This window comes from Boleophthalmus pectinirostris, unplaced genomic scaffold (assembly GCF_026225935.1).
Source record: "Boleophthalmus pectinirostris isolate CB_2022bp ecotype Guang Dong unplaced genomic scaffold, ASM2622593v1 HiC_scaffold_16, whole genome shotgun sequence".
In the NCBI taxonomy this organism is placed as follows: domain Eukaryota; kingdom Metazoa; phylum Chordata; class Actinopteri; order Gobiiformes; family Gobiidae; genus Boleophthalmus; species Boleophthalmus pectinirostris.
This window is the reverse complement of record NW_026571095.1, coordinates 35,087,683-35,113,985: the sequence shown is the minus strand read 5'-3', so window position 1 is coordinate 35,113,985 and position 26,303 is coordinate 35,087,683. Positions and strand designations below refer to the sequence as shown.

The window sequence follows — 26,303 nt, the reverse complement described above, 5'->3', positions numbered from 1 at the left end:
TGGCAAGAAACTTCTAAATAAGTAACAATAAAACATAAGACATAAATTATATAAATGTATGTACAGTATGTAAAAAACAAATATCGTAATATAAATACAGTATATCCTTGTTATATGTATAAATGTTTATAAATGTAAGTGCACAACATTTCAGTTTTATTCTGACATTGCTTTAGTATTTGATAAAATCAAATATTTATTTTTTCCAAACATTACACTATGAATAAATAGAGATATTAATATTTTTTATGATGATTTTCTTGCTAATCAGAGTGTTTATAGACTTAGACTTGGACACAGTAGCTCACACATTATATATTAAAACACAAAAATAAACTTTTAAATAAGTATCAATAAAAAAAATAGCAAGAGCTCATTATCAATAAGACATAAATTATATAAATGTATGTACAGTAAGTAAAAAAAAAAACAAAAAAAATATCATAATATAAACACAGTATATCATGTACACACATATATATATATATATATATATATATATATATATATATATATATATATATATATATATCATATTATTCAGTTTTATTCGGACATTACTTTAGTATTTGATAAAAAATATATATATTATTTTTTTCAAACATTACACTATGAATAAATTGAGATATTAATATTTTTATGATGATTTTCTTGCTAACCAAAGTTTTTATAGACTTAGACTTAGACACATCACATTATATATATATATATATATATATATATATATATATATATATATATATATATATATAGATAGATAGATAGATAGATAGATATAGATATACTATAATATATATATATCTATAATATATATATATATATATACACATACATAAAAATGGTAATAAATAAAATAGCAAGAGCTCAGTATCAGTAAGACATTTAAATAAATGTATGTACAGTAAGTAAAGAACAAATATCTTAATATTAATACAGTTTATTACAGTTATATACATGAATGTTTATAAATGAAAGTTCGCAACATTTCAATTTTATTCGGACATTATTTTATATATATATATATATATATATATATATATATATATATATATATATATATATATATAGCATATAGTTATAAGCTTGTTAAAAGTCCGTTAATATATGACAAACATAAAAATTATATATATAAAAATAATAATACTAAAAAAACTACGGAAAATTGCTTGTGTGACGTCATAAAAAAGCGCCCCCCCTCCGCCGTCCCTCAAACAGGAAGGTAAACAAACAAGGGCAAGTTGGTCACGTAATGAAACAAAATGCGCAAAGAAATTTTAATCTGAAATAAAAGAGACGCTGTTACAAAGAAAGTTATGATTCAAACACGGAATATATTGTTTATACAGTGAAGTTTAGACCATCGTGAGTTTATTTTGATGTGTTTTGCGGCTGGGAAGCACATTTTACTTCACTTTTCTGCATTCAGTTTTAACTTTTGAACGAAAAATGAGGATTTCTACTAAAAAGCTGCAAGAACTCGCGATATTCACCACTGTAGTGACTGGAGGAGGAGTGGGAGTCATGTACTACCTGATGCAAAGTGAGTACTTTAATCCTTTTGTTATCCAAGAAAAAAAAAAATAAAATAATAATAGTAATTCTGAAGAAAAGCGTGAGTAAATGCTTGAATACTTGAGGTCACATAACATTAAACTGGTTCAGTCCAGTCCAGTATGTTATGTTGTAATAATGATTTAGTAATGTATATTTCCACATAGGATACGACTTGTAGCCACACCTCAGAATCAGTCAGTGTAACATTTTTTTTTTTTTTTTTTTCTATTAAGAACGAAAAAAAAGAAAAGAAAAGGAAAACAGGTTGTTATTTCATTATTCTGCTTTAGTGTCAAACAAACAAAAACAAAAAACGATTTCAACCTCTATTTCCAATATTTAATCTGAAGTTTATTTCAGGTAACACCACTCAAAAAACAGTCTTGGTGTCTATTTAAATTTTATTTTATTTAATCTCTCTGGTTTATATGAAGTTCTGCTGCTAGAACAGGGATGGGCAAACTACGGCCTGTGGACCATATGCGGCCCTTTAAGCTTTTTAATCCGGTCCGCCGAACTTGAAGAACAATAATAATAATAATCATTTTCAGTATTTTAAAGTCATTTCAATAAATAGTAAACACTGTGGAACTTGAACAGCAGATATTTTCTTGTAATGCTTTGTAATGATTTTCAGTTATGGGATATTTGTTATTTTTTTCTCTTATGAGGTGGATTACTAAAAAACTCGATCCATCTGCTCCTGGTCCGGCCCTTCTGTCAAATTTTAGAACCATTTGTGGCCCATGAGTCAAAAAGTTTGACCATCCCTGATTTAGAAAGACTTAACTGAAAAATTGTTGCAATTCTGTGGACAAATATGTCGTCTTCTTTTACAGTGACACATTTGCTTTCACATCCTAGAAAGTCATTGTTTTTTTTCTATGTATGATTTATTTATGCTTTTTTAAAATATAAAAGACAGTTAACATAGAGATGTATAATAGTAGTATAATAACAGTATACAATGTTAACAGTTCACAATGTACACATCTTAAAAAAAGAGAGAAACAGAAAAAAAGGAAGAAAAAAAGGCCTACAAAAAAAGGACAAAAAACACAGAATATGTGCGACTACTAGAAAGTCATTATTGAGAAACTCGTCATGGAGTCAACCTGGAGGACGTCAACTCAAGAAACTTGTTCACTTGACTCCATAGAGCTATAATAAAAATATAATTTTTTGTTATAGATCCATGATTGACACTGCAGCAGAACTTCCGGGGCAAATAAACCAGAGAGAATAAAATATCAAAATTAAAACAGACACCAAGATTGTTTTTAATTTGTGTTATTTCATTAAATATTGGAAATAGAGGTCGAAATTAGTTTTCTTTTTTTTTTTGTTTGACACTAAAACGGAAAAATTAAATAACCTGTTTTTTTTGATTTTATTGATTTTTGTTCGTTCAAAAGAACAAATGTTACATAGACCGATCAGGCCTAGTCCAGTGACAACTATGGGCACTATTGGGCAAGTTACTTTAAAACTGTAATGCATTTTTATTTTTATTTTTATTACTTGTTACTGTCATTTCAAAGTAATTCGGTACATTACAATATTACTGTAGTTATGTCTTATATTACTGCGTTACAGTAAAAAGTAATGCATTACAGTAATTCATTATTTTTATAACACGTTGCTCCCGACACTGACTAGGGGTGTGCATCAAAATATCAATATATTGTATAGTTTAATGTGATACTGGGGACTGTGTCGATATATCATTTTATCATATCAACATTTTGTATGTTTTGGTGTATTTTGTGAAATTATTTTTTTTACAGAGCTTTAGTTTTGTTGTGTGTTTAGAGGAAGGAAGCTCATTTATGCGACACATTTGACATTTTCACTGTTTTAATTATTAAAATGTTTGTGTTTCACATGAACTTTGCACAAGACGTGGTTTAACAAAGACTTTTAGTATCACAGACATGATTTAGCCTTTATTTTTTATTGAACCGTATCGAATCAATTTGAAATATATCGTATCGAATCAAAAGTGCACTGTATCGAGGTTTGTATCGTATCTGAAACTTCTTATTGATCCCCAGCCCTAGTGACAACATTTGGTTTAGGTTGCTTATCATACCTGACAGTTTCGACTGCTCCCTGCGCTCTTTCCTCAGAGTCTCGTGATGTTTCTTTGACATGTCGCTCAGCTGATTTATAAAGTTTTTAGGCACCGTCTTCTTACTGGAGGAGGCAGAAGGACAGTGCCATCTCAACAAACATCATCGCTGGATTAAAGACACAATTGAAATACGGAAACGTGCCCACGGGACGATAAACCGGGACGAGGGGCTTTTTTACTCTCACACACCTGGGATACTGTCCTGAGGAAGTTGGACTGCAGATGGCGCTGTCGTCCTGCCTCTGCCGGTAGGAAAACAGAACCAAAACCTGTTTAAATCAGCTGAGCGACACGACACAGAAACATCATGAGACTCTGTGGAAGACGAAACTGTCAGGTCTGATTCGCAACCTAAAACAAATGTTGTCACTAGGGCTGGGGATCATTTAAGAAGTTTCAGATACGATACAAACCTCGATACAGTGCACTTTTGATTCGATACGATATATTTCAAATTGTTTCGATACGGTTCAGTAAAAAATGAAGGCTAAATCATGTCTGTGATACTAAAAGTCTTTGTTAAACCACGTCTTGTGCAAAGTTCATATGAAACACAAACATTTTAATCATCAAAACAATGACAATGTCAAATTGTTGCATAAATGAGTTTCCTTCCTCTGAACAAAAAAAAACAAAACCGTTGCACTGTAAGAAAATCATTTAGTAAAATATACCAAAAAAAACCTCTTGGTGATATATCGATACAGTCCCCGATATCGATACTGTATCATCATCATCATCAATTAAGAACAAAAATCAATACAGTCACAAAACAGGTTATTATTTCATTATTCCGTTTTAGTGTCAAGCCAAAAAAAAAAAAAAAAAACAGATTTCAACCTCTATTTCCAATATTTAATGAAATGACACAAATTAAAAACAATCTCGGTGTCTGTTTTAATTTTGATATTTTATTTTATTTGCTCCCGATGTTCTGCTCCAGTGTCAATCATGGATCTATAACAAAAAAATATATTTATTATAGTTTTGTGGAGTCAAGTGAAAAAGTTTCTCGAGGTGACAATGTCCAGTGTTGGGGAGTAACAGATTACATGTACTGGCGTAATCATAGTAGAAATTATGAGTAACTGTACTCAGTTACAGTTACTGTTTCAGTGAGTGGTAATTGGATTACAGTTACTTTGTTGAAATAAATGGATTACATTGTGGTATTTTCCTGTTTTCACATTTTGGGTTGTATCCCCCTTTTTTTTTTTTTCTTTTTGGTAATTCCACTCATTGCCGGAAACTAAACCAGGTCTAAAACTAGATCTAAACCAGGACTAAACCAAGACTAAAACCAGGTCTAAAACTAGATCTAAACCAGGTCTAAACCAGGTCTAAACCAGGAGTAAACCAGGTCTAAACCAGGTCTAAACCAGGAGTAAACCAGGTCTAAACCAGGTCTAAACCAGGTCTAAAACCAGGTCTAAACCAGGACTAAACCAAGACTAAAACCAGGTCTAAACTACATCTAAACTAGATCTAAACCAGGTCTAAACCAGGACTAAAACAAGACTAAAACCAGGTCTAAACTAGATCTAAATTAGATCTATACCAGGAGTAAACCACGTCTAAACCAGGTTTAAACCAAGACTAAAACCAGGTCTAAAACTAGATCTAAACCAGGTCTAAACCAGGACTAAAACCAAGTCTAAACCAGGACTAAAACAAGACTAAAACCTGGTCTAAAACTACATCTAAAACTAGATCTAAACCAGGACTAAACCAAGACTAAAACCAGGTTTAAATTAGATCTAAACCAGGTCTAAACCAGGAGTAAACCAGGTCTAAACCAGGTCTAAACCAGGAGTAAACCAGGTCTAAACCAGGTCTAAACCAGGTCTAAAACCAGGTCTAAACCAGGTCTAAACCAGGACTAAACCAAGACTAAAACCAGGTCTAAACTACATCTAAACTAGATCTAAACCAGGTCTAAACCAGGACTAAAACAAGACTAAAACCAGGTCTAAACTAGATCTAAATTAGATCTATACCAGGAGTAAACCACGTCTAAACCAGGTCTAAAACCAGGACTAAACCAAGACTAAAACCAGGTCTAAAACTAGATCTAAACCAGGACTAAACCAAGACTAAAACCAGGTCTAAAACTAGATCGAAACCAGATCAAAACTAGGACTAAACCAGGTCTAAAACAGGATTTAACAGGACTAAATCCCGCTGTGTGGACGTGTCTCCTCGTCTTTTATCAATAATATTTTTAATTTGGTTCAGTAAAGTCTGGACTTTTTATTTTCTTTTATCAGACAAAACATCTCATATTACGATTTCCTCGTCTTTGCTTCTCTACAGCAAATCAAGTAATCCAAAAGTAAACTTCCCAACACTGACAACGTCCGTGTTGCCTCCAGGAAGACCAAACTGTCAGTTCTGAAAACAAACTCTTGGTCTAAAAAAGAACCTATTGAACATAAATTATCGGAAAACCAATTCAACGTCACTGGACTTCTGTAAAACCAAAATAAGTGCTTGTTCTAATATTGGGTCAGTCTTTCCAGTTAATTACAATGTAACTTATTTTTTGTTCCTCATTTTCACCACTCTAGAATTGAATCCTTATTTGTCGTGTCTTTGAGCAAGGCACTTCAGTTCTATCACAGTCTGTGACTCAGTCTGTGGTTTCTGTGGTGTTCGAAGTGGTTATAGACACAAAAAGCAAAAGAATTATGAAAGAATTTTGCAAAAAAATTGAACAGTTAACAGGTTTGACTAATCAACGAGAGTATTATTTTTAGATTCATTACAAAACCAACAAATTGTAATGCAACGCAAGGCTTGTTTATTTGTAGAGCACAATTCGTACACAAAGTAATTCTAAATGCTTTAAAGAATAAGAAAAACATTGAAATCACAATACAAACAAATCAAAACATAAATAATCATCATAAAATGAAAAAGAGAGAGAGGAGTGCAGAATGAAAACCTTTCAGTCAAACGTAACTAAACAGAACAGTTTTGAGTCTGGATTTAAACAGAGTCAGAGTAGAATCTGTCTCACATCTTCAGACTGTTCCAGGTTTTAGCTGCGTGAACCTGAAACTCTGACTTCCTCGTGTTTAGTCGTGACTCTGGGCACCAGCAGGAGGCCGGGACTAAACCAGAACTAAACCAAGACTACAGCAGGAGGCCGGTCCCTGAGCTCCTCACAGTGCAGATGGTTCATGTGGCACTAACATGTGGCCACACCGGTTTGTCAAAGCCTGATCCCGTCAGATCTCAGAAGCTCAGCAGGACTGGGTCTGGTTAGTGCTTGGATGGAGACGCTGGGAAAATCAGGAGCCACAGGAGGCGCCAGTCACAAAAACTGTCGTTGTGTCCTTAGGCAAGACACTTCACTCACATTGTCTAGTATGAAAGTGAAGTGTGTGAGTGTTGGTGGTGGTTGGAGGGACTGACGGCGCCAATTGGCATGGCAGCCATGCTTCCGTCACCACGCCCCAGGGCAGCTGTGGCTACAATAGTAACTTACCATCACCGGGTGTGGAGAAAAAGAATAATGAATCTATAAATGCTCTGCTGTATATAAATAAAAGTAGGGATGGGCATGATTAGTCGATTAATCGATAATTGATCATTAAGAATTTCATCGATTACATAAATTTTATTCGACAAACCGAATGTATGTTGTTGTGTGTGTCGTGACCAAACAGGTGTGTACATGTGTCTCTGCATCAGAAGGAGCGAGACACAAACAGTGGGTCAGTCTGTAACGAACCGAAGCACAAATGTGGATTTAACGATGATTTGTACAAGAAATTCCACACTTTCCGTTGTGTTCGTGACAAGTGTGAGTCCATGTGCACAGTGTATAAAGCAGCACATATGTTTCTGTGTCCAGTGGGAAAAAGTTTTTCCAGGTGAGAGTCGCTCAATGTGGATGACGAGTCCCCACCTCCCTCCCCCCGTACGCTGTCCTGGTTTTGACAAACACAAATATGTTCACACTAACCTGTATTCACCTGAGTCGTGTCTTTTAATCTGACAGAAATTGAACCACATCAGCGACACAAGAGCTGGAGTTTTATCTTCGATTAGTTTATGCAAATTAGCAAACTGAAATTAAACACATTATAATGTCAAACGGGCTGATGTGGCTCTAGAGTTGTTACGGTTTATTTGTCATAAAGTTGAATTTATTTATGCAGATTAGTAGTGCAGATAGTAATAATAATGATGATCATTTTAATATAAAAACGTTAATGATTAATTGATAATCGATCGTTAATTCTCTCGACGATCGATTAAGAAAATTTCATCGAATCCCTAAATAAAAGACTTACTTACTTAACATGAACACACAGATGTTAAGCCAATGATGTTCATTTTGTCTTCTTATGTACTTTAACTTCTTGAGATCTTTTTAAAGACAGTGAAGTGTATTTACCTCGTTGACGTGTTTCTGCTGCTGCATCTTCAGATCTGTCCCCGGTGTTGGTGGTGACGTGTCGTACATCAGCTGTTACTTCCTGTAGGCCTCCTTTCCCTTTCACACACCTGGGACACCCTCCTCCAGAGAACACCGGGCGACGGGAGGCGTGGCCTGCGGGTCCATCAGGTCTGACCACGCCCACAGGAAGTAACAACAGCTGATGTACGACGCGTCACCACCAACACCGGGGACAGTTCTGCAGATGCAGCAGCAGCAGAAACACGTCAACGAGGTAAATACACTTCACTGTCTTTAAAAAGAACCCAAGAAGTTAAATGTCACAGATGGACTTTGGTGCTCGGCCGTGGACAGACTTGTACAAGCAGAGCCGCTTTAAAGTCTCCGAGCCACAGGGCAGAGACCCGAGACCAGGACGCATGTGCTCGGACTTCCTGGTTCGAGTCAGGACGCGAGCTGCAGCGTTCTGGATGTTCTGGATGTTTCTGGATGTTCTGGATGTTCTGGATGTTCTGGATGTTCTGGATGTTCTGCAGTGTCTCACAGCTCGTTCGGAGAGACCAGTGAGCAGAACAGTGTCTAACCTACTGGAGACAAACACATGGATAAGTCTCTCTGAGTCTGATTTAGGCAGTAAACCACTGATTTTTGATGATTTTTTAAATGGTAAAAGTGCAGATGTTTTGCAGTTTGTTTTCGGTTGCTACCCTAGAACGACTATTAAAATACACTTCTTCTCTGAAACCAAAAAAAAAAGCCAGTCTTTCCAGTCAATTATAATGTAACTTCTTTCTTGTTCCTCATTTTCACTACACAAGAATTTAACCCTCCACAGATTAAGAACCCGGTAGCAAAAACAACGGCAGTAGTAGTAATGATATCGGGCCGTTTGTTTGCGGTGTCGTTGAGCAAAGCACTTCGTTTCCGTTTTATTGTGTGACTGTGTCTGATTGTGGTGGTTGGGGAGAGATCGGCGGCCACACTTCACTCGGTCTGACTCGGGGCAGCTGTGGTAGATTTGAAAACCTTGCGTGACCAAAAAGGGGAAGATTTTTGTGCCTTCGTTAATGTTGTTATTAGTTTGTACGACCATAAACGACAAAAACAAATCAAAGCTTGTTAGTTAGTTTATGGACAGTGTTGTGGAGTAACAGATTACATGTACCAGAGTTAAGTAATCAGAGTACAAATTATGAGTAACTGTATTCAGTTACAGTTACTGTTTCAGTGAGTGGTAATTGGATTACAGTTACTTTGTTGAAATAAATGGATTACACGGAGGTATTTTTCTGTTTTCACATTTTGGGTGAACTTTTTTTTTTTTTTTTTCTTCTTTTTTTTGGTAATTCCACTCATTGCCGGAAACTAAACCAGGTCTAAATCAGGTCTAAACCAGGTCTAAAACCAGGACAAAAACCAGGACTAAACTAGATCTAAACCATTTCTAAACCAGGACTAAACCAGGACTAAACCAAGTCTAAACCAGGTCTAAACCAGGACAAATGCTAGGACTAAAACCAGGACTAAAACCAGGACCAAAACCAGATCTAAACCAGGTCTAAACCAGGTCTAAAACCAGGACTAAAACCAGGTTTAAACTAGATCTAAACTAGATCTAAACCAGGAATAAACCAGGACTAAAACCAGGACTAAACCAGGACTAAACCAGGACTAAAACCAGGACTAAACCAGGACTAAAACCAGGACTAAAACCAGGACTAAACCAGGACTAAAACCAGGACTAAATCCTGCTGTGTGGACGTGTCTCTTCTTCTTCTATCAATAATATGTTTAATTTGGTTCAGTAAAGTCTGGACTTTTTATTTTCTTTTATCAGACAAAACATCTTATGTGAAGATTTCCTCGTCTTTGCTTCTCTACAGCAAATCAAGTAATCCAAAGTAATCAGATTACATTACCTTAAATAATTTAATGGATTACGTTACAAACTACATTTTGGGGTCTGTAATCTGTAATCTGTAGGGGATTACATTTTAAAAGTCACCTTCCCAACACTGTTTATGGAACAACATCAGTGATAAGTATAAAGTATTTGCAAAGTTTTCAAAGATACAGAGCTCTGGAATGAATGAATTATGCATTAAATTTAGTTTGTTTTAATTTGTAAGTGAAGTTATAAATGCAAACTTGTTGTTCATGCGCTGTTTTCTTTCTTAGAATTCTGCTTCAATTTCACTTTTGCTTCGGCTTGGAACATTTCTGCCATTTCATCAAGATTTATGTAGTTGTGGTCTGTTTTGTTGAAAAGCAGACCACAACTACAACAGACGAAAATGACTCACCGAAGTAAAAAAAAAAAAAAAAAAAAAAAGGGGGAAGAACCACACAACAAAATTGAACAGTTTTGAAGTTACAGAAAATTAGTGTTAGTCTATTCTGTCTATTAATTCCTAAACAAACGGTTGGAATAACTAAATCCTCTTCGTTGTTTTGTGTTCCAGAGAAATTTGCCGCGTCGGAGTATCACCAGCTCGCCGTGCAGAAGCTGGAGGCGTGTTCTGTCGCCATGGAGAGTCTGGGAGCTCCGCCTCTGAAAGTCTACAACCTGAGACTGACCGATAAACAGAACTACATCGACCAGCACTGGGCCCAGGTAAAACCGGAAGAGCAAAGGAAGAGGTCATGAGCCTTATCCCGGTTACGAGTCTCATCCCGGTTACGAGTCTTATCCCGGTTACGAGTCTTATCCCGGTTACCCGGTTACGAGTCTCATCCCGGTTACGAGTCTTATCCCGGTTACGAGTCTTATCCCGGTTACGAGTCTTATCCCGGTTACGAGTCTCATCCCGGTTACGAGTCTTATCCCGGTTACGAGTCTTATCCCGGTTACGAGTCTTATATCCCGGTTTACGAGTCTTATCCCGGTTTACGAGTCTTATCTTATCTTATCCGGTCCCGGTATGTCTTATCCGGTTTATCCAGAGTCTTATCCCGGTTACGAGTCTTATCCCGGTTACGAGTCTTATTCTGGTTATGAGTCTTATCCCGGTTATGAGTCTTATCCCGGTTACGAGTCTTATCCCAGTTATGAGTCTTATCCCGGTTACGAGTCTTATCCCGGTTACGAGTCTTATCCCGGTTATCGAGTCTTATCCCGGTTACGAGTCTTATCCCATTATGAGTCTTATCCCGGTTACGAGTCTTATTCTGGTTATGAGTCTTATCCCGGTTATGAGTCTTATCCCGGTTATGAGTCTTTATCCCGGTTATGAGTTTTATCCCGGTTACGAGTCTTATCTGGTTATGAGTCTTATCCCGGTTACGAGTCTTATCCCGGTTACGAGTCTTATTCCCGGTTATGAGTCTTATCCCGGTTACGAGTCTTATCCCGGTTAAGTTTATCAGTCTTATCCCGGTTACGAGTCTTATCCGGTTATGGTTAGTCTTATCCCGGTTACGAGTCTTATCCCGGTTATGAGTTTTATTCCGGTTATTCTGGTTACGAGTTATCCTGGTTATGAGTCTTATCCCGGTTACGAGTCTTATCCCGGTTATGAGTCTTATCCCGGTTACGAGTTTTATCCCGGTTACGAGTTTTATCCGGTTACGAGTCTTATCCCGCTTATAGTCTTATCCCGGTTACGAGTCTTATCCCGGTTATGAGTCTTATCCCGGTTACGAGTCTTATCCCGGTTATGAGTCTTATCCCGGTTACGAGTTTTATCCGGTTATGAGTCTTATCCCGGTTACGAGTCTTATCATGTCTATAAGTCTTATCCCGGTTACGAGTCTTATCCCGGTTATGAGTCTTATCCCGGTTACGAGTCTTATCCCGGTTATGAGTCTTATCCCGGTTACGAACAGAAGAAATAGAAATAACAAAACCACAAAAACTTAATCTTATTGTTTGTTTGTTCATTTGTTTGTTTTTTGTCAGGATTTGGACAGTTCTGTAATCTGGGCTCTTTAATATTACAAAAGAAAATCAAAAAATTCCGTTTTACAGGAATATTAACCACAAACGAGTCACACAACAGCATCTCACGGGTTCAGTGTGTGTCATTATAGTTGTTTCTTTTCCATCAGCGTCTGTATCGATGTCGTGAATTTAAGAACTGAAACTGTCTTTGTTTTGGATAGAGGATGTGTATTTGACTCAAAGCCAAACACTGAACCTGTTTGTTTTGTTATGTTTTGGTTTCAGATCAAGATCCCCGTGAAAGGTTCAAAGACCGGAGGATATTTGTACACTTCTTCACACAGAGACGAGAGAGAAAACAGGTGAGACTACGATCTGTCAGTAGACTCTGATCACGCTTATCGGAAGACGTTTGGAAACACGCGGACGATGACTTCCGGTGTATTTCCCGACACTGGGCATGTGATAAAACCGTGGATTCAACAGCAGCGTCTTCACAACCTGACAAAGCTTTTCATGTGGGACGGGACTCTAATCTAAGAGTGTTTACCCAGTCTCAGTTTTGAGTCTGTGTCCCCTGTCTCAGCAGATTTATCCAAAAACGTGGTTGAAATGAGTTTTCCTCCGCCCTTCACATCAAGGCGTCAAAGCGTCCAGTTTCTATGTAAAGTCGATGTGGACGCGCGACTAGAGCGTCCTGCGTTTTTGCAGCGCGAATCGACGCGAAAAGCACCAGCGCGTCCAAGGCGTCAGAGTCAAGAAGTTGAAAATTTGAACTTTTCGCGTTAGATGTGCCGCGTCAACCAATCAGGGACGAGTATCCAGAGACGCAGCGACGTTATTATCAGGAAGAAAAACCCGAGAACCAGAACGAGAACCACAAACATGAGCGGAGCATAAATATATACACCACAATCACAGAGTGGATCGCGAGGACTACACCAGGACCGGACCAGGACTAGACCAGAGACTAGACCGAGACTAGACCGAGACTAGACCGAGACTCGACCGGGACTAAACAAGGACTAGACCAGGAATAGACCGGGACTAGACCGGTATTAGACCAGGACTAGACCGGGACCAGACCGGTATTAGACCAGGACTAAACTGGGACTCGACCGGTATTAGACCAGGACTAGACCGGGACTAGACCGGGACTGATCCAGTGTCATTAGTGGAGTATAAATATATATACGCCCCAGTCGTCGACCCGATCTCCTCCGCTGATGTTTTATGTCATAAAAACACTAAAGTCTCTCAGTCTGGTCTGACATTGTTTTGGGAAAAGACCTGGACCGGGCTCTTGTTTCCAGGGCAACGGACGCGCGTCAAGTATTTTTCTCCCGTTTGTCCACAGCGTCAAAGATGCGCGTCGGGGGCGTCTAAACTCAAATGCAAAGGCTCCAAATAGAGACGTCAAGGCGTTTTTTTAACGCTTTGATGTGAACGGCCCTTTAGAGATCGGGTGAGGAGCTCAGTCACATGGGAGGAGCTTGGAGTAGAGCTGCTGCTCCTCCATGTCAAGAGGAGCAGCATCATTTCCGGTCTCTGGGCTGGCCTGGGAACACCTCGGGGTCCCCCTGGAGGAGCTGGAGGAAGTGTTCGAGGGGAAAGAAGTCTGGGAGTATCTGCTTAGACTGATGCCCCCACGACCTGACCCCGGATAAACGGAAGAAAATGGATGGATGGAGATTTATCTGTCACAACCATCACCACTGATTTGACCTTTGACCTCTGAGTGTACAGCTAAAGTGCAGAAAATGAGGTGGTCTGAGATCTTTACTGTGTTAGAGAATGAGAAAATGTGAACGTTTCAAGTCTGTGTTTGAAGTCTGTATTTTGTCCCATTTCAGAATTAGACCTGAAACACGTTGCTTTATTTGTGTCCGTGTGAGTTGTGTGAAATTCTCCAGTAAAACCCAAAAGTGCAGCTTCTGTGTTTGAATTCATCAGTTAGAACATTCTGAGCTGCTGTCACATAAACATTTCTCAAAAACGAGACACAGCTGAGACAAAATAAACCAACCAATTAAAACAGGTCGTATGAAGTCAGTTTGGACAAAATACGAATAATTGTGTTTTTCCTTTGTAGTGCAGACTAGCGAGCACCAGATTTTCTACCAAAATAACAACGCGACGCTGCCGAATCCTCCCTGTATCACCGAGTAATGCCGGGCGTACACTGTGTGATATTTTGGGTCGTGTCACTCAGCCTCAGCTTAAACTGTACGACCAAATCTCAGGGTTTAGAAATTCACAGCTCACGAATCATGTTCTCACACTGAACGAACCGATGCTGCGCACACTGTACGTTCACATAACGACCCGAGTTTTTGTTCCGGAAAAAGAAAACCACAAAGAAGAATACCACGGAATTAGAAAACCACACACACAATGCTGATCCAGACAAAAAACAGACACAGACTGGTTCTTTGGCAAGTTTGTGTCAGTCCAGTAGTTTTCTCTGCGCGCACGGACAAGCCCAAAAAGAAGAAGCGATGAATCTGCTCAAAGAAATGTCTGGGTAGACATGGCAGACGTGGGCAGTCGTGGACAGACGTGGGGCAGACGTGGGGCAGACGTGGGGCAGACGTGGACAGACGTGGGGCAGACGTGGGGCAGACGTGGACAGACGTGGACAGACGTGGTTCAGACGTGGGGCAGACGTGGACGTGGGCAGACGTGGGGCAGACGTGGGGCAGACGTGGGCAGACGTGGGCAGACGTGGGGCAGACGTGGGCAGATGTGGGGCAGACGTGGGCAGACGTGGGGCAGACGTGGGGCAGACGTGGACAGACGTGGGGCAGACGTGGGCAGACAGACGTGGGACGTGGAGACGTGGGGCAGACGTGGGGCAGACGACGTGGGCAGACGTGGGGCAGACGTGGGGCAGACGTGGAGACAGACGTGGACAGACGTGGGGCAGACGTGGGGCAGACGTGGACAGACGTGGACAGACGTGGGGCAGACGTGGGCAGACGTGGGGCAGACGTGGGCAGACGTGGGCAGACGTGGGGCAGACGTGGGGCAGACGTGGGGCAGACGTGGGACAGACGTGGGCAGACGTGGGGCAGACGTGGGGCAGACGTGGGGCAGACGTGGACAGACGTGGGGCAGACGTGGGCAGACGTGGGCAGACGTGGAGACGTGGGACAGACGTGGGCAGACGTGGGCAGACGTGGGGCAGACGTGGACAGACGTGGGGCAGACGTGGGGCAGACGTGGGTGGGGCAGACGTGGGCAGACGTGGGGCAGACGTGGGCAGACGTGGACAGACGTGGGGCAGACGTGGGGCAGACGTGGGGCACAGACGTGGAGAGATGTGGGCAGACGTGGGGCAGACGTGGGCAGACGTGGACAGACGTGGGTAGATGTGGGCAGTACGGGTTGTCAGTTCTTCAGAAGGAACTAGAAGTAAATAGCATCAAGTTTTTCACCAAACTTCTGTTCTTTGTTGCTGGATCAGCTGCGCCTCCATGTCCTGCATCCAAAACACTCACCGGCGCCATCGTCCTCCACAACCTCATATCCTGCTTCCTCTTCTGTGTCCGCACATGCTCAGTCTGACAGATTCTGGCCAATCGTCTCATGGAACGACTTCAACAGAACGAAACCCTCACGAGAGGCGACTGGATTTCAAACAAGTTTAATATTCTTGTGACCTATGAATGCCGATCTGGAGCTGGTCGTGAGATTTTCTTTACCCCATGTTTACGACACGAAGCACGACACACGATGAAGCCAAAACTCGGCCCGATCCCCAAAACAGTCGCACGAGTAAAAAATCTGCTCAAAAAGGGTCAAAAGTCGCAGTGTTCTTAAGAAGATAGCGGTGTATCTGCAAAATGTGTGTGGAAATTTGGGGTTCAACATGTAAAACTTACCTACAACCTTTATTTATTTTACAAAAAAGGGCCTTGAAAATGATCACCAACAGTCATTGTAGAGAGCCATCCAAGCCAATATTTGTTCAACTTAAAGTGTTGAAAATGCAGGATATTGTCGACTTAAGTCTCCTCAAAGTCATGTATAAAGCAAAGTGCAATTTATTACCTGTAAATATTCAAAAACTGTTTGAGATGAGAACAAGCCACTACAGTTTAAAAGGAACCTACATGTTTAAAAAACCCAGAATCAGAACCAAGGTTATGGAGCGAAGTGTCGCTGTGAAAGGAGTTAAACTTATGGAAGAGTCTTGACAAAGAAATAAAAGAATCAAGTACGGTGACGACATTTTAAAAACATATAAAATCGAATGCACTGTGTCTGTATGAAAAAGAAAACTAAGTTGTGTATAATAATGAAGATTTACTGTTTGCAATTGATCAGTAATTGTGCCTGAACTGATCTGGAATGTTTCGTGATCATCGGTGTTGATGTTTTGTCTTGAAAAACGGAAAGGGGGGCAGATAACATAAGATTTTTTCTTTTTTCTGCTCCTTTTCATTCATTTCTTGTGTGTTTGATGTTGTGACACTGTCGATGTCTTTTTATGCTTTATGAATGAAATAAATAAATTAAATAAATAAAACTAGAAAAGCACTCAGTGAGCGCAGACCTCCGCCAAGGACTACAGTCCCCCTCATATTAATTGTGTTTTCCATAAATATTTGTCTTGTAACTTTCAATTTGGAATATGAAAGAGGATCCCATTGTCCATCCCTGAGTCAAATTTCATGGGGTTTGGTCAATAATTAACCGAGATATTGAGAAACAAAATTTTTTGGCCCCATTTACCACAATGTTAACTAAAATTTCAAAGTGATCCAGAATCCAGGATTTCTTCCGGATCACCCCCAAAATGAAATCAGTTCTTCCTTTTCACATTTCCAACAAATCCTGAAAATTTCATCAAAATCGGTCCATAACTTTTTGAGTTATGTTGCTAACAGACAAACAACAAACAAACAACAAACAAACAAACGCCGGCAAAAACATAACCTCCTTGGCGGAGGTAATAAAATAAAAAATGGCGTCTTGAAACTAAGCGATTAAAGTTGACTCAAACATGCACGAATCACTCCAAGTACAACTTTAAACCATCAATGAGAAGAGAAACAACTGTAACACGGTTAAAAAAATTCAATTTTGCGTAATAGTTTATACGGTTTAAGTTTTTGTGACAGGGCATCAGGTGTAAATGTTGCGGCTGAAGTGCAGTGACGGTGTTTTTTTCCCACAGGTGGCGTCTGAAACAGGCCGTCCTGAAGCTGCGGGAGGGAGACACCATCGACCTCCTGAACCCTCCTCGGACTGAAACTGTGACGACGCAAGAGGTTTTAGACACCGGGGAGTGGGAGTGAGACTCAACCTCAATAAAACATATTTATAAACTCAAGATCTGACCTTATGTGATGATGTTTAATGAGGAGGTATTAAACTTCTACCGTTTGGTTTTCTGTGTCAAAATGTGTGTGTAAATGTGTGTCGTATTCTCCAGCAGCTTCATAAATCTGCCCCAGTCACCAAATCTTCAACCAACAAGCTCCACAAAGGATAAACATTCTAACATGAAGAATTTATCCACAACTATCAAGAGAAGAAAGACGAAAACTTAAAGGAAACAACGAAGACGACGCATTAGAGACACACTGAACAAAACTAATGTTGTGGTCATGAATAAAACAGAAGGAACTTAAATTAAAATTAAAAATGTATTTCATGATGTAAATATTGGCATGGACCAGGACTAAAACAGGACTGAAACAGAACTAAAACCAGGTCTAAACTGTCGGGTGATCAGGACTGAAACCGGAACCAAAAACAGTTAAGTCCTGGTTCAGTTTGAGTTCAGTTCTGGTTCAGTTCTGGTTTAGTCCTGTTTTAGTCTTGTTTTAGTCCTGGTTCGATCGTGGTTTAAACCTGGTGCAGTTTTGGTTTAGTCCTGTTCAGTCCTGTTTTAGTTCTGTTTTAGTCCCTGGTTTAGTCCTTGTTTAGTTTTGGTTTAGTTCTGATTTAGTCCAGTTTTACTCCTGGTTTAGTCCTGTTCTGGTCCTGTTTTAGTCTCGTTTTAGTCCCGGTTTTGTCCTGGTTTAGTCCTGGTTCATTCTTGTTCAGTCCTGTTTTAGTCCCGTTTTAGTCCCGGTTTAGTCCTGTTTTAGTCCAGTTTTAGTCCTGGTTTAGACCTGGTTCAGTCTTGATTTAGTCCTGGTTTAGTCCTGGTTTAGTCCTGTGTTTAGTCCTGGTTCAGTTCTGGTTTAGTCCTGTTTGAGTCCTGTTTTAGTCCTGGTTTAATCCTGATTTAGTCCTGGTTTAGTCCTGGTTCAGTCCTGGTTTAGTCCTGGTTTAGACCTGTTTTAGTCCTGGTTTAGTCCTGTTTTAGTCCTGGTTTAGTCCTGATTGAGTCCAGTTTTAGTCCTGGTTCAGTCCTGGTTCAGTCCAGTTTTAGTCCTGTTTTAGACCTGGTTTAGTCCAGTTTTAGTCCTGATTTAGTCCAGTTTTAGTCCTGGTTTAGTCCTGGTTTAGACCTGGTTTAGTCCTGGTTTAGTCCTGGTTTTAGTCCTGTTTTAGTCCTGTTTTAGTTCTGGTTTAATCCTGATTTAGTCCTGGTTTAGTCCTGTGTTTAGTCCTGGTTCAGTTCTGGTTTAGTCCTGTTTGAGTCCTGTTTTACTCCTGGTTTAGTCCTGTTTTAGTCCTGGTTTAGTCCGGGTTTAGTCCTGGTTTAGTCGTGGTTTAGTCCTGATTTAGTCCTGTTTTAGTCCTGGTTTAGTCCTGGTTTAGTCCTGGTTCAGTCCTGATTTAGACCTGGTTTAGACCTGGTTTAGACCTGGTTTAGACCTACAGTCCCATGTCCCGTGACCCCTGCCCCGATGCTTTTATTTTATTATTTTGGAGCTTTCAAAGATTGTGTATGAACTTAAAGGAACAGTCAGAGTCTCGGGGGCATATGCGCGTGTGGGGCTTTCATCAGGTTTCTCGCTTCCTCTCAAAAGTGTGAATAGTGTACGTGATTTTGTGCTTCCTCTCAAACCTGCCACTTTTATAATGACTCTTGATGCATATAAACAGTTTTGAAAGGAAGAAAATGATAAAGAACTGAACCAAAACAGTCAAAATACAAAAACTAGATGATACTTTCGCAAAATATTTCATGAAATTGCAATTATATTTTGGATAACCATATTTTTAGGACTATAAGTTGCACTTTTTTTCATGGTTTGGGTGTTTCCTGCAACTTAAATTTTCTTAATCGATCTTCGAGAGAATTAACGATCGATTTTTGATTAATCATTAATGTTTTTATATTAAAATTATCATCATTATAAAATAAATAAACTTTACCACATATAAACCGTAACCACTCTAGAGTCACATCAGTTTGTTTGAGATTATAATGTGTTAATGCAGCTTTGATACTTTTTTTTTACTTTTTACAGAAACTAAACTTAAAACCACATGACTCATTTGCATAAACCAGAGGTGTTCACACTTTTTCATCATGTGAGCTACTTACAAAATGACAAATGATCTACCTAATACAAAGCCAAACAAACTGCACTGAAACACTCTGTGCCCCTTTTTTGGCCCTTCCCCCACAGTTTGAGAACCTCTTCTTTAAGAGAACTTCCTCTGGCACTTTACACAAAACTGTGAAAAAAGTGAAGGAAGATTTTTAAACCTGTTTTTTAAAGTTCCAAACTGGAGTTACATTCTTTTCTGGTTTTGCAGTGATATTTACCAGCCTCTGCACGTTTACCAAATCAAACGCACATCGTGACAAACACAGATGCATTTGTGCACTTTTGTTAGACAAACTTCAGCCAAATGTGGCAGTAGGTCTGTTCTGTAGATCCGCTCTATGCTGTAGACCTGCTTTGTGCCAACACTGTAACACAGATTTAGACTGGTTTTTTGCTTCACGTTTGGTCTTGCTCTTCTAATCAGCCGCACTGTGGGAGGGGCTTGTGTTCGCTGTACGCAGGAAGGAGCGAGAGCGTGAAAAGGCGAGGGGCGGCGTGCTGACGTGAGGCAGATGAACAGGTAGGATGTTTAGGAAGTTGAACCTGCCCTGTGATGCACGCTGGTACACGAGGGCACACGCTGTTGCAGACGAGCCGTGCATAGGGAGCGTGTGTGTTTGTGATGCGCCGTAGAGTCTCCGCGGGTTTCAAATGAGCGCACAGGCTGCACTGAGACGCCCCACACGCTCCTGCACCCGCTACAAGTTTTATTACCAACAGCAGCGGCCGGAATGAAATATGATCACACTTGTTGAGTGTCAGACCTCGAGTGAGAGACAAGACCGAGTCCAAACGCGATCGAGTCCGAGACGAGACACGGCGATCTACCCACACGACCTTGGCGATCGACTGGTAGATCGCGATCGACGTATTGAGCACCACTGGCATAAACTATAAGCGCTGCTCTTATCTCTTAGTGCAGCTCTTTATTTAACATCATTTCACTTTATTTATGTTGGTCACTTTATTTATTTTGGCTACCTGTTGTGATGAAAAGACTGAAAAGTGTTTGTTTTTTGGACGCATGCGACTCAACTTTATGTTGCAGTAACCGGGATACTGCGTTTACATGCACCGTGACCAAACCGGGACACTCAAAAAAACTGCCAGAGCCCAAACTTGGGACTGTGAGGCCAAGATTCCAGTGTTTGTGTCAGACGCAGCCTCGTCTCGTTACGCTACACACAACAACTACATTCAGTTTGTTGAATAAAAATTAACGTGATCGATGAAATTCTTAATGATCAATTATCGATTAGTTGACTAATCATGCCCATCCGTAATTTCCAATCCAGTCCATTTTATTTCTAGAGCAAATTTCACAAACAGTTTCCAAAGTGCTGCACAAATACATAATTATAACAGCAATAATAAGATGATAAAATAAACAACTAAAATAATACTAGTCTTAAAATAATAAAACCAGTAAAATAACATAAGAGCAAAATCATAGAATAGAAATAAATAAACCAAAAAGTAAATTAAATCAATAAAAGCAATAAAAACACATAAAAATAAATAAAAAGACACAGAGGAGCACACAACTCATGCGGTGTTAAAAGCCACAGAATAAAAGTGGGTCTTAAGACGAGACTTGAAACTCTCCACATTGAGGGCTGTTCGGACGTGGGGGGGTAGAATATTCCAGAGTGTTCCAGAGCGTTCCAGAGCATTCCAGAGCGTTCCTAGAGCATTCCAGAGCATTCCAGAGTGTTCCTAGAGCATTCCAGAGTGTTTCAGAGTGTTCCAGAGCGTTCCTAGAGCGTTCCAGAGCGTTCCTAGAGCGTTCCAGAGCATTCCTAGAGCATTCCAGAGTGTTTCAGAGCATTCCAGAGTGTTCCAGAGTGTTCCTAGAGCATTCCAGAGCGTTCCTAGAGCATTCCAGAGTGTTCCAGAGTGTTCCTAGAGCATTCCAGAGCATTCCAGAGTGTTCCTAAAGCGTTCCTAGAGCGTTCCTTGAGCGTTCCTAGAGTGTTCCTTGAGCGTTCCTAGAGCATTCCTAGAGCGTTCCAAGAGCATTCCTAGCGTCCCAGAGTGTTCTACAGCATTCCTAGAGCGTTCCTAGCACGTTCCAGAGCGTTCCAGAGCGTTCCAAAGCGTTCCTAGCACATTCCAGTGTTCCAAAGCGTTCCTAGAGCGTTCAGAGTGTTGCAGAGCATTCAGACCACAGAGAAGGTCCCGTCCTCCTGGTTTTAAGTCTCGTCTTAGGTACCCTGAGCTGGAGCTGGACCTCGGGCCTCAGAGCGCTGGGGGAGGGGGTATAAATTTGGATGAGGTCCAAGACGCACTGTGGGGCCAAAACATTCAAAGCTTTAAAAACAAACAATAAAATCTTTCAAATCAATTCTAATTTGGAGTGAGATGGAGAGTTTGTTAAACTTGTTCTGTTCTGTTGTTTATGTTATAGTTTTTCTGAAGAACTGTTCATGTGTGACGTTAACAGTCTGTTGTTCTCTCTTCTATTGTTATTGTTAGAACTTGACTTATAACAGGAAATTTCGCTTCCTGGTCTCTGATTTTACAAAATAAATTTCCCCCAAAAAGTGCAACTTATATATGTTTTTTTCTTCTTCATTATGCATTTTTTGGCTGGTGCGACTTACACTCCGGAGCGACTTATAGTCCAACAAATACAGTAGTCTCTGGAGATGTCCTTGATCTGCCTGGAATGTTCCACAGTGTGACTTTAAGCAGCTCTCCTTTACATTTATTCAATCACAGGTGGTTTTAAAGCTCAAAAACACCTACAAAAACAGACATTCTGACTGTGAGCGGCGTCACCTTTCCACAGATCTGACACAGGTCTTCATGAAATGCAAAGTAAAATGATCAGTTTTGTGGGGCACTGCTTTTTTTGTTTTAACCGTTGGAAAGATCTTGTTTTTTTTTCCGCTGATCGTCACAATAATCAGATGAAGTGTTTGCAGTTCAGCAGAACGGGCCCAGAGCTGAGGTTGAAGTGTTGCACAAACGTCTGTGAAGCAGAAGCACCACATCCTGCCTCATTCATCTTTTATTCATTTTGTCTTTTTGCAGCTTTTCCACACTTTTACTCTTTTACAATTCTTGATTTTAATTCAATCAGTGCCAAATCTGCACAATATATTTACTCATTTCTTCTGTTTTTATTTTGAGTGTCATTCTTTGTTGTTGCAGTCAAGTTGTTGTCCTGTGTCCATGAGTCCCACACAGGCTTCAGCGTTCCCACGGTCATGGAAATCCTGGAAAAGTCACGGAAATCTGTAAAGTCAATGAAAGTTTTAGTATCTCTTTCATGCAACTACAGCATTTTGTTAAGTTTTGTGTCCACTGTCCCAGCATTTTTACCCAAAACCAGTAATTTGTCCCACTTTTACACAAGAAATGTCCCATGCATCCCTATTTTTGACTAATTTCATTCCTGCCGACAGTAAACAGAGACTAAAATTGTGATTTGTTTAGGTAAAATACAGAAAAGCTGCTTAAATACGACCAAAACACAAAGAAAATGTGACTATACTGACTCACAAATGGGCCAAGTGCAACAATTCTGCCTTCATTACACATTTCTCTTTTCACAATTTTATTATTACAGGGTTCCCACGGTCATGGAAATCCTGGAAAAGTCATGGAAATGTATAAATTCAATGAAAGTTTTGGAAAAGTCATGAAATTTGAGAATCTCTTGCACTTAACTACATTGTTCTGTTACGTTTTGTGTCCCCTGTCCCAGCAGATGTATCCAAAACTAGTGATTTGTCCCAGTTTCATACAAGAAATGTTCCCAGGTGTCCCTATTTTTGACCAATCTGATCCCTGCCAATAGTAAAAAGAGACATAATTTGACATTTCTTTGGGTAAAATACAAAAAAATCTGCTTAAAAACGACCAAAACATAAAGAAAATGTGACTATACTGACTCACAAATGGGCCAATTGCAACAATTCTCCTTATTTACATGTTACTCGTTTCACAGTTTTATTATTACAGGGTTTCCACAGTCATGGAAATCCTGAAAAAGTCACAGAAATTTGTATATTCAATGGAAGTTTTGGAAAAATCATGACATTTTTGTTTCTCTTTCATTCAACTACATTGTACTGCTAAGTTTTGTGTCCCCTGTCCCACCAGATTTACCCAAAACCAGTGATTTGTCTCAGTTTTAACACAAGAAATATCCCTATTTTTTAACAAATCTGATCCTGCTGACAGTAAAGAGAGACTGAAATTGTGATTTGTTTTGGTAAAATACAGAAAATCTGCTTAAAAACAACCAAAACACAAAGAAAATGTGACTACACTGACTCACAAATGGACCAAGTGCAACAATTCTCCTTATTTACATGTTACTCGTTTCACAATTTTATTTTTACAGGGTTCCCACGGTCATGGAAATCCTGGAAAAGTCACAGAAATTTGTAAATGCAGTGAAAGTTTTGGAAAAATCATGAAATTTTAGTTTCTCTTTCATGTAACTACATTGTTCTGTTAAGTTCTGTGTCCACTGTCGCACCAGATTTATCCAAAACTAGTGATTTGTCCCAGTTTCATACAAGAAATGTCCCAGGTGTCCCTATTTTTGACCAATCTGATCCCTGCCAATAGTAAAAAGAGACATAATTTGACATTTCTTTGGGTAAAATACAAAAAAATCTGCTTAAAAACGAACAAAACGTAAAGAAAATGTGACTATACTGACTCACAAATGGGCCAAATGCAAAAATTCTCCTTATTTACACGTTACTCGTTTCACAGTTTTATCATTACAGGGTTTCCACAGTCATGGAAATCCTGGAAAAGTCATGGAAATTTGTAAATGCAATGAAAGTTTTGGAAAAATCATGAATTTTTTGTTTCTCTTTCATGCAGCTACATTGTTCTATTAAATTATATGTCCCCCGTCCCAGCAAATTTATCCAAAACTAGTAATTTGTCGCAGTTTTACACAAGAAATGTCCCAGGCGTCCCTATTTTTAACCATTTTGATCCCTGCTGACAGTAAAGAAAGACTGAAATTGTGATTTGTTTTGGTAAAATACAGAAAATCTGTTTATAAACAACCAAAACACAAAGAAAATGTGACTATACTGACTCACAAATGGGCCAAATGCAACAATTCTCCTTCATTACACATTACTCGTTTCACAGTTTTATTATTACAGGGTTCCCAGAGTCATGGAAATCCTGGAAAAGTAACAGAAATTGAAAATGTCATTGTCCAGGCCATGGAAATTTCTATATCCAATTAAAGTTGTGGAAAAGTCATGACATTTTAGTATCTCTTTCACACAACTCCAGTGTCCTGTTAAGTTCTTATTTGACTATTCTGATTATTTCTGAACGTTTGCGCCTTTTGTTTATTAAAATAGACGACAATAAATGCACTGACAGGATTTTGAATGTTCAAAAAATATAATTCCAAACCATAAATTGAGTGGAAAGTGTTAACATTTCATATTTAGCTCTAAAAGTCTGATCAATTCTACACAGGTCGTCATGAAAAATTCACTTTAGGTCATAAAAAAAGTCATGGAAAAGTTTTGAAATTTTGTCAGACAGGGCTGTTGGGAAGAAATGATTGAATTTTTGAGACATATTTCAAGTCTGTTTTCATTTTCTAGAGCTGGATGTCTCATGTTTGTGCCGGAAATAACTTAAAGTCTGCACGTATTTATGAACCTTATGGGTGATGACATTTCCTGGACACATATTTATACACGAATATTTATGGACAAATAGACGCATCAAGAATTTCAGACTTCTGGTCATCGCTCAATTCATACTGGGAAGGATTTTCTGAAAAAGTGAGCATCAAACCTCCATGTTTGTTTTCCCAGTGGGATGTGTCGATCTTTTCAAGTCTTTTGAACCATATCACTTTTGTTTCTGGTTCTGATATTGTCAGATTTTAGTTTTGGGATTCGGACATCGTTAATTGTGTGGTTGTTGGATCCTAACAGCGGAAAACGACTCGAGAAATGTGTTTGTGAACTTCATAAATGCAAAAGTGAATCAGATGTGTGTGACTCAAACCTCTGTTCAAACTGTTTCTCTTCCCAACGGAATTGAAAAATAGTGAAAGGTGAAGGCGATGGGCAGGATTGATTAACAGGAAGAACCAAAAAGGAAACATTTGTCTGACTAAATCTTCCTGAGTTTGTAGAGAACATTTTGTATGTGGAGCGACGACAAAACAAAATCCGGTTTGTTAATGGAGAGGAGCAGAAGACAAACAGACTGAGCTGCACTTTCTTGTTCTTGTGGTTTTACAGAAACATCACGTCTTTGTCTCTTTGCAGTGGAAGATGTTTCTTAGTGCCTTTCACTTTCGCGATGACTTTTTAAATTCGTAACTGAGGTTGAGCGAGGGATCAGGGTTTTGTTTTGTCGTCGCTCCACATACAAAATGTTCTCTACAAACTCAGGAAGATTTAGTCAGACAAATGTTTCCTTTTTGGTTCTTCCTGTTAATCAATCCTGCCCATCGCCTTCACCTTTCACTATTTTTCAATTCCGTTGGGAAGAGAAACAGTTTGAACAGAGGTTTGAGTCACACACATCTGATTCACTTTTGCATTTATGGAGTTCGCAAACACATTTCTCGAGTCGTTTTCCGCTGTTAGGATCCAACAGTCACACAATTAACAATGTCCGAATCCCAAAACTAAAATATGACAATATCAGAACCAGAAACAAAAGTGATATGGTTCAAAAGACTTGAAAAGATCGACGCATCCCACTGGGAAAACAAACATGGCGGTTTGATGCTCACTTTTCACAAAATCCTTCCCAGTGTGCAAATTCTTGATGCGTGTGTGTATTCATGAACAGATATTTCCGGACAGATTTCTGTGAAGAGATAATTATTCGGAAACATTTATGGACAGA

The 26,303-nt window shown here is 39.4% G+C and overlaps 1 protein-coding gene across 1 annotated transcript; it reads left to right on the top strand.

The window, feature by feature from the left end:
• The first annotated feature begins 1,201 nt into the window (after nucleotides 1-1,201).
• On the top strand, nucleotides 1,202-17,314 carry LOC110168036 (cytochrome c oxidase assembly factor 1 homolog). Its single transcript, XM_020933442.2, has 4 exons — nucleotides 1,202-1,540; nucleotides 10,559-10,710; nucleotides 12,262-12,338; nucleotides 17,159-17,314. Exons 1-4 carry the CDS (start codon nucleotides 1,447-1,449, stop codon nucleotides 17,277-17,279), a joined length of 444 nt encoding a protein of 147 aa, XP_020789101.1. The 5' UTR covers nucleotides 1,202-1,446; the 3' UTR covers nucleotides 17,280-17,314.
• The last annotated feature ends 8,989 nt before the right edge of the window (nucleotides 17,315-26,303 follow it).